This window comes from Pinus tabuliformis, chromosome X, assembly GCF_031772625.1.
Source record: "Pinus tabuliformis cultivar Carrire ecotype Pingquan chromosome X, CPIR1, whole genome shotgun sequence".
NCBI classification, from domain to species: Eukaryota; Viridiplantae; Streptophyta; class Pinopsida; order Pinales; family Pinaceae; genus Pinus; species Pinus tabuliformis.
This window is the reverse complement of record NC_142308.1, coordinates 1,275,570,444-1,275,579,802: the sequence shown is the minus strand read 5'-3', so window position 1 is coordinate 1,275,579,802 and position 9,359 is coordinate 1,275,570,444. Positions and strand designations below refer to the sequence as shown.

General features: G+C 33.6%; 1 protein-coding gene across 1 annotated transcript; it reads right to left on the bottom strand.

Moving 5' to 3' along the window:
- Window positions 1-4,928: 4,928 nt before the first annotated feature.
- Window positions 4,929-7,053, bottom strand: LOC149144651 (FBD-associated F-box protein At2g26860-like). The gene is made up of 2 exons (XM_089449856.1): window positions 5,914-7,053; window positions 4,929-5,459 (listed from the first exon to the last, which is right to left on the bottom strand). The coding sequence occupies exons 1-2, from the start codon at window positions 6,991-6,993 to the stop codon at window positions 5,151-5,153; spliced, it is 1,389 nt and encodes a 462-aa protein (XP_089305982.1). The 5' UTR covers window positions 6,994-7,053; the 3' UTR covers window positions 4,929-5,150.
- Between the last annotated feature and the right edge of the window lie 2,306 nt (window positions 7,054-9,359).

The window sequence follows — 9,359 nt, the reverse complement described above, 5'->3', positions numbered from 1 at the left end:
GTTAGGGGTTCTTCTGGTGTGCTGAGTATTTCGAAGGGGTTGTTGGATATCTTTGCTCTTGGAGGACCTGTGCTCCCTTCCCCTTGTACCATTGGTAGTGTTGTGCTCCTCGTGAGCACTCCTTTCCCTTTGGTTTTGATGTTTTGTTTAGTTGTCGTTGATTTCTCGACCTGAGTCCATTGTTACCCTTTCGAGTTCTCGGCCTCCTCCTCTAATTTCTTTTTACAATACCTGGAAAAGTGCCCGTAGCCATGGCAATGCTAGCATTTAAACAGGAGTTGCTCGTAGTCTAACACTTGAATGTGAGACCAGTTAGCCACCGTAAGCTTTATAGCTTCAGGAGGCCTTCCTTTAGGTCGACTTCTACACAAATTCTCGCACAAGAGTATTGATCCCTCCTTTCAATGTGATCTATGTATTTTCCAAGCTTATTGCCTATGGTTTTTATGGATTTGGGGTTCCAACAGTGCAGAGGTAAATGAGGCAGGCGTACCCATACAGGAACAGCAGAGGGAACACCCTGTGTCAAATCGAAATCCAAAGTCCATTGGTTCAGATACAGACCCTGAGGGCCCATGAAATACGGGCCATTTCTGAATATGAGATTCCTATCCTCTATCGACTCAAAAACAAACACAAAGAAGCCCTTACCAACTAAATGACTTTTGATTCCTTCTTTGACCAAAGGTCTCCAGGTCCTTTGCACCCAAGCATCAACAGCTTTGGGCAAGAGCCATAGCCCGGTGAACTGCCCAATGAGCCCTCGTTCTGCTAGATTTAGAGCCGATCTACATGGTTCTTCAATCGGCAGGGCGACCATGGGGATGGTTTCCATTCTTTTGAAAAAAAAAAATTGGTTTTCATTTACTGGGCATTTGTTGCATGCAGCTACAAGCCTCTGGAACGTCGTCAGCTCGAAAGACAGGGAAGAATCAACCTCGGGCCCCCTCCTGGGGCCATGGCGATGGAGCAGCATGCAGGTGCTCGCTATGATCTCCGTTGCTCTGCACGCACGCTTATCTTACTGATATCTTGAAATTATGTTACTAGTCTGGTTTTTCTATTTCCCTACTGACACAAAACCTAAACCATAAACCATAATTTTTATGTACAATTTTTGTACTATTTTTCTAAAATGATGAAAGTCAAACCTTCACAAAAAAACTATCCCTCTATACTTTACAATTATACATGTTTTTTACACATCAATAATATCATCATAACTCCATAGTATATGTCAAATTGAAATATTGAGATGGTTTTCATTTTGAAGGGAAATAGTTCAATCAATATACTTCCCTTTAACAATCAACTCATAATCATAGTAGTCCAATAAGGCCAATGCTCATGACTCATCCTTTCTAACAAAATATAAAAGCATATTCAAGAGTTGTCCTAAATCTCATCATGACTCCCCTTTCTAACAAAATATAAAAGCATATTCAAGAGTTGTCCTAAATGTCATCATGAAAATCAAATAAGGTAGAAGAGAAAATGGAGAGAAGAAAATTACAATCTTAAAGAGCTATTTCAAGTCACCCAAAAATAGCATATCTTACTTGAATAAAAAAAGAGACTAGTACCAAATCAGAGTATGGATAGTGTCTCTTTTTCACCTCTACTCATCCAAAATCTTCTTACGAGATTTTGAACTATTATTATTGTTGACCGGGCCATAAGCCTACATCTTTGCAAGCATTATTAAATACACTAAATTTTTCAACAAGCTTCATATGCCACATAAACATTACAAACATGACACATATATTCGTATTGTAAAAAAAACCTCTTTGGTGCACTGAGAGATAATTAGCATTATGCTTCAATTGATCTTTGTATGTAGTTGATCCAAATTGGATCTTCAAAGGACCAAAATGGTTAAGTGATTAAATTTTTAATTTATGTGCTACAAAACCCTTCAATTCATGCTTGGTGTATGTTTGATGACATGGTAGAGTGATATGGTTAACAATGAAAGTGGTAAATAATGATTGGATAAGTTCTAATGTGGGTGGTCTCTTTAAGTAGACTAGCAACAGTAGAGACTAAAGCTTAGTACTAAGGGTTTGATAAATTTACCCCAACTTTATATTAGGGAAGGTCCATCAAGAGACCCAACTACACTCGAGGACTCGCCTTAGTGCCATGGATTTTGTGGAGTTACCTAAACTTTGCCAAGGTAATCCCAACCAAGGCTCCACTATATTAAAAGGGTGGCCACTAAAAGGCTTTCAATTAGACTAGCCAAAGGGGCAATTCAAAGACTCCAGTCCTCTAGAGTCAAGGTTTTCTCAAAGCTACCCCAAATCTTCATTAGGGAGATCCCTCGTGAAACTCTATGACATTACAATGGGGTCTTCATTATATTGAGGCCTCCATGGAGTTACTATCCCATTAGACAAGACAACTTCAGCAAAAGTGTGTCTACAAAGGAAAGGGGACCCCACAAGGATTGAAGGGAGCACCTACCATCAACAACCACACAACACATGGTATCGACAAAAGGGTCCATGAGGCAATGAAGAAGCCTCAATAAATCTACAACCAATGTGAGGTTTCCATGTGATAAGCAAAAGAAAAGGGCCAAAAGGTCATTTCTAGAAAGCTAAAGGAACAATTTGACAAGCTTGATAAGAAGAAAGTTGCATGCCATAAGCAATTTTTGGGCCTTTAGCATTCTAATTAATCGAGGAGCCTTCAAAAGGCCACAAGATAGAAAAATATGGAGTTCCGCCAATACAATTATTGGGTTTCATGTTGATGGTTATTTGCTTCATGCTAAGGGGAGTTGTGGTGAGGAACAAAGAGACTTTGCTTTCCAATTGCAAATAAGATGCCAACATTTCCACTCAAAGAATTGAATAAGCACTTGAGAAAAATAACAAAAGATCCATTATCAAATTATATGGATTTGACATTCTAGAATCACAAATAATTGGTCTATTAAGGCACTAAAGGCCAATTTAGGAAGTTTACTATGTTGTAATAAAGGAGACAAAAATAAGATTAACAATGAAAGAAACCTAATATTTGTGTAGAGAGGGAGAAGTCATCCAAACCATTTTAGCCTTTACTAAATCCAATAGCCTTAATCCCAACCATTGTAGCCTTTACTAAATCCGATAGTCCTAAGCATAAGAAATATGGGTTTATCGCAATACCTACAACAAGAGATCGCCTATAGTATGGATGGTGAGTCTTTCTTCCAAATAAGAGGCAACCATTGCTAATTACTCGATCATAATCCAAAGAATCAAGAATCTTTGTTGTATAGTCACAATCTAAAGAAATCAAGAGTTTTTATTATAGACTAGTGTTTGCGTAGTGAATGTATCAAAAGTAAATTAAGGGTATTACTCTTTCTTTTAGCCTTGAATTATTGATATAGAAATCAAAGAGAGTAAAGTAAGCTTTATTTGAAATCCAGTATTTCATGAGATTTTTTGGAGTCAATATTTTATTTTAAATGAGATTCTTTGGAGTCAATATTTTATTTTAAATGAGCCGCTATTTTTTATGCTTTACTTAAATACATGCAGTGAAAATTGAAACTATCAAATTATAGCCATAAGACTACACTATAATAATGGACAAAAGCAATACACATCAAAATAAAAAAAACAAAACAATAAAGTAAAAAACATTTATTTTTTAAATTTGAAAAGAAAATCAATAATGATCCATTATAATATTTTATTCATTTAAAAAAATCACTTTTTTTTTTTTCACTTCTAACCCCAAGAGCTTTCGGGATTCGACCCTCTAACCTCCCATTGGCGAGGCACTTGATTTGACCGCTTGAGCTAACTCTTGGGGCTCATTTAAAAAAATCACTTATTAATATAGTGGAATAAATATCTTTCATCATTAATTCTAAAAACCAACAATTTAACATTAAATTAACAAATTATAACTTGTCATAATAACACTAAAACAAAAAATATTCTCAATTTTATATTACAAACAAAATTCAATAAAATCATACATAAAAAAATCCAAACTTTCTTTTCACTTCATTTACCATAACAAAAAATAATAATAATAATAATAAATAAATATTAAAAAAACCATAAATTAATAATAATAAATAAATATTAAAAAAAAAACATTTTCAAATTTATGTTACAAAAAATATTCAAGAAAGTCATAAATAGAAAACCTAAATTTTCCTATTACTTAATTTACCCGACACAAAATAAATAAAAATAAATAAATAAAACATTTTCACATTTATATTACAAAACTCATCTAAAAACAAAATTTCCTTTCATTTGCAAAACGAATGAAAACCTATGGAATCTCTTACATGACAAATACTCTTAAGATATACAATATTTCTTTATAACAACATCATACTAATTTCAAATACATTTTTTACAACCTAATAAACATAGCTGATTTTTCTGCTTAAGGACTAAAGAGCATTTTAATATCAACTGATTATTCTGTTTAAAAAGTAAAGAGCATTTCATTTTCTATAGGACAATATAATCATTTTTTTTCTAATTTCAGATATTTAGATTCCTCCCGCGTATTGAAATATCTGCATTTCTCCCCTTACTTTTTATTGTTTAATTTACAAATTATTGTTTAATTTACAAATGAGATACCAGTGGAATTATAGAATACCTGTAACTATTACTAAGCCAGGGTTGGAAATGATCCCTTTCCTAATTAACTAATAATTCTGTATGCAGTACAAAAAATAATAATTAAACATTTTTCTTTTATCAAAATGTGTTTCAATTAAGGAATTCCAAAGAAAATATTTTAAAAATATAAACTCGCTTTACAAGGATGAAGCCAGCCATTTCCAATCCCCATGAACTCCATTTAACTGGCTAAATAGGTTCGTAAAGAACATGACCCAATACCACACTCAATCAAGGAGTTGCAACGGAAAAATTAACAAAAATATAGACCAACTTTAAAGCAATTATAATATTTATATTTTTCTTAGTTTAAGCCCGTTCCAACCTCCATGAACTCCATTTAACTGGCTAAAGAAATTCATAATGAACCTGACCCAATACCATCTTGAATTTCCATTCCAGAACATTAAATGGTATTCTTTCTAACGTTCTCCAAAATCTCGTTGGCCATCCCTTCTGTTAAGGAAAAAGAAAGGAAAAGGAAAGCCCTTTTACTATTCACAGGTTCAATGATTTTGCAGCCTGTATTTTACAAGGAGATTCCCATACCACTATCCTTGCTTGCTTTGAAGCTCTATTCAAGCATAACACTTTTTCTAAAAACCATGTATACAATGGACTTTCAGAATACGCGTCATCAGTTAATTGAAATTCCATCACCTCTAGAGAAGGGGTGCTCTGAAGAAGGCAACCTAATACACAGATTTCCCTGTTACTGGTTCCATCTAGATATATGCACACCCGTATCTTACGGAGATGAGAGAGTGGGGACTTTAGAGACAAAGGTATATCATGGTTTGCTAGCTCCTGCATTGCATTTCAAAACTACAGTCAGCCATCTCTGCCTTCATTTACAAGGTGAAAGCCATGGATATGAAACATTAGGTGCATATGTACATTAGTTTGAGTAAGTTAAGGTATCATAAATTTATGTCGATTGCAGATTCTAGCCTTTCATAGTCATGGAGCAAAATTTACTTTACTTATCCTCCTCAAAGACATGAAGTACAACCCACATAAAGACATGAATATACAATCCATATAAACATACCCCACTGCCTGCCTGCCTATAGTAAGATATAAATAAATGTAAGACAGGCAGGATAATCTGTTTACTAAACCACATCAGCATATGCCTTGTCTAACATGGCTTGCACATTATAGATACCCTGACACCTATGGGAAGCAAATTCAAACACACAACCATGGAAACATTTATTGCACTGAACACATCAAAGTAATATAGAGATTATGTTCTTACCGAGAGAAAGTTCTCGCCCATGTATAGTTCCTCAAGATGAGGAAGCCTGTCGAACACACTGAGAAGAGAAATATCCATCTCTCTTTCACTTTTAAGCAAAGGCCCAACAAAAACGTCCAGCAACTTCAATAACATGAAGCTCCCGATTATGTCAATAAATCTCTCCGCGGAGAAATTGTATGCCTCAGGAGGCAATTCCACTTTCAATCCAATCAAATTACTTCCATCCTGCATATTGAGTTCCCAAATTGAACACGAAATCTCATGAAACAGTAACCCATTGACCCTCAAGTCCTTTATCAGGTATGCATGCAGGGTATTAAGCTTCGGGCAGTTCACTGTTAAAGCCTCCACACAATCATGCACTTCTAAATCTGTAATGTTGGGAGCCGAGATGGTAGGATGTTGCAGACCAACGCAGTTATATAAGCTGAGATTTCGAAGAAGAGGGCAATGTGAAATAAAGTGAGCTAAAGACTGGTCTGTCAATTCCACATAGTTAAAGTTGCAAGTGGTGAGATGGTTGAATCCAGAGAAATGGGTTGGAAGACGTGAGAGAATGTAGTTGTAGAGTGTGAGTGTAATGAGACGAGTGCAGGAGAAAAGGGCAGGAGGCGGGATTTCCCTATCTGGGGAATCACAGAGAGTGAGGTGTTGAACATTTCTCCATGCTGCGCACCGCACCCATTTGTATACACTGTCCCGTGTAAACCGCCATTGCGTATCAATATTGCATATGGGCGCGGAAGGATAAACGTCGATGGATAGATAAAAGACTTCCAGATCAGAGGAATGCAAGAGCAGAATTTTGGAGATGATATTCTCCACCGTTGCAATAGATAGGGGATCTGGATCTTTGGAGATGATATTCTCCACTGTTGCAATGGATAGGGGATCTGGATCCAGAGGGGCCAAAAGAAGATGTGGAGAGAGAATGAGTTGGGGCATTTGGGTATACAGAAATCTCCATCTCTTGGAGAGAAGGGAAGATCTGATGGCCTCTTTAACCGGGATTTTAGACAGGATGGCGCAGAGGATGGCATCTGGTAGTGTGGAGAATTTGTCTGTAGCGGGCGGCATACTGTTGATTCACAGAGCTCCTTTGATGGAAAAAGGATTGCATTCGAGGCCAAAAACCAATACCAGCGGTGAAAACTGAAATGCTGGGAGGGAAATGAAAGCCAATGGAAAGTAACGAGACACCATGATTTCATAAAATGGCGGGAAATTGCAGGAGCGGCTACTGTTTCATTTGGTTTGTTTTTTGACATGTGTCTTTTCTCGATTCATTATAAATATATTTACGGTTATGCTAGAATTTATTTTAAGTGTTTTTTTTAAATAATATGGAAAATGGGTTTATATTTGTTTATTTATCTGAATTACTTCAAATATATTTCTATTAATTAGAGAAATAGTGCGTTGTTACCGTACTCTCATGAAAGAGTATCACCATATAAGTAGGAAAGAAAATGAAAAAAAAAATAGTGACTAGACCAATAGCCATAATAACTAAAATGCAAAGGCTATATTATAAGTGAGGAAATCACCATAATAACTAAAATGCAAAGGCTATATTATAAGTGAGGAAATCATTATTTGACTGGGGTGAATGTAAATGCAAAGGCTATATCATCATTTGATAAGTAAATTAAATTCTCAACTAATCATATCAACAACTAATTACTACAAAACCAATAAATCTTCAAACATGATACCAACCAATATGTCTGAATAAACAAATTATTTTAAAATAAACAAATTATTTTAAATTAAATTTTTAAACTAAATTTATAATATAATTAGCTTTCATTTAATTATAAAATAATTCAATTATATTTAATAAAACTAATTAAATTTGGTTATTTATATATTTATAATATTATATAATTAGTAATATTTACTTATATTATTATATAATTAAATTTATTTAATAGATATTTTATTATAAAATATATGATATAAATTTCATTAAAAATTAGTATAGTGATCCATTAAGTGAACACACTTATTAAACGTACACAGAAACTAAAATGTAATATAACCATTTAATTATTGAATAATACATTGAATATACCCAATTATATGGTTAATTATTCACAACTATTGTGCTCTAAGATTTTGTGCATTCTTCCATCATCGATTACTCTAGGAAATATATTCCACCCCTATGCTTCCTTTCATTACACCTTTTATTATAATGCGTATATAGATCTATTTATATAAGAAAATGTTAACTACCATATAAATTTTATCCCTAAAATGACCTTTTTCTAAGAATTTTGAAAATCTAATTGTTTCTAGAATCTCTGTCATTATATATGGATTTACTTTAGGCACGAAGATTTTGATCATAAATTACTTTGTTGGATAGGGTTTATAGATTTATGTTATTGAAATATGTCTTAAGGTATTAAGTAATTGAGTTGAGAGAAGGAAAGTACATTTTACAACTCAATGCATTTAATTCTCTCTAATATTGTATATAGAATAAGGAGATTTAATAAATTATTTTTAAAAGAATAAAAAATATAAGATTAATAGGTAAGGTAATATTTGTATTTTTATAATATAAGATTAATATGTAATGTAATATTTGTATTTATAAATTAAATAAAGCAAAATTCATATTAAAATTATAAGAAAATAATATCAAGTATCAATAATATATTTGTGTTAATTAGATGTTCTTAGGTGGTTAACTGGATAAGTTATCTTCTCTAACCAAAGTTAAATCTTGCTTTTGACATGTCTGTTTCTTCTGAGTTAATCTATACTAATAATGTATCAACAATCTCACTTTAGCTTAATCGTTTGAGGGTGGGATGAGATGTTTCCAAACGTTTTATCCCAAGGGGTTAGCTCAACTAGTTGTCACTTATGTTGTGCATTTTTCTACTTTCATGGTAGTAGATACCTGGTTAGAGTTCCCCTAAGTTAAGTGCAATAGTCTATGTTGAAAAGTGTACTAGAGATGTCATCTATGAATGTGAGAAACTGACCCTTGGTTTTTACCATGGGACTTTTCTTGGGAATATACATATGTAATGTGCATGTGCGCGCACACACACCAACATATATCTATCTTAACTTGGGACCTTTTCAACATTAAAATATTTAAACTCAATAATTGTTTGAACCCTATCAATTCTTGATAAACCTAGAGTTAAGATGGATTTACACTAGTTAAGTTGCATTAATAAATCTCATGTTGTTAAGAAGTAGCATCAACGCCATCTAATCCTTGATCAACAATGATTGTATAAGTAATGATTCCAACAACATACAAGCTATAGGATATTTTAGACGGCAATGGTGATGATGGAGAGGACTCTAAAAATAGAAAAATCCACATGAAAGTGAGGAAGGAAGAAAGAAAAATAAGTTTGAAAATAAGAGTGACAAGTTGAGAAAGGGAAAAGTAAACCCCAAAGTACCAAAGATAA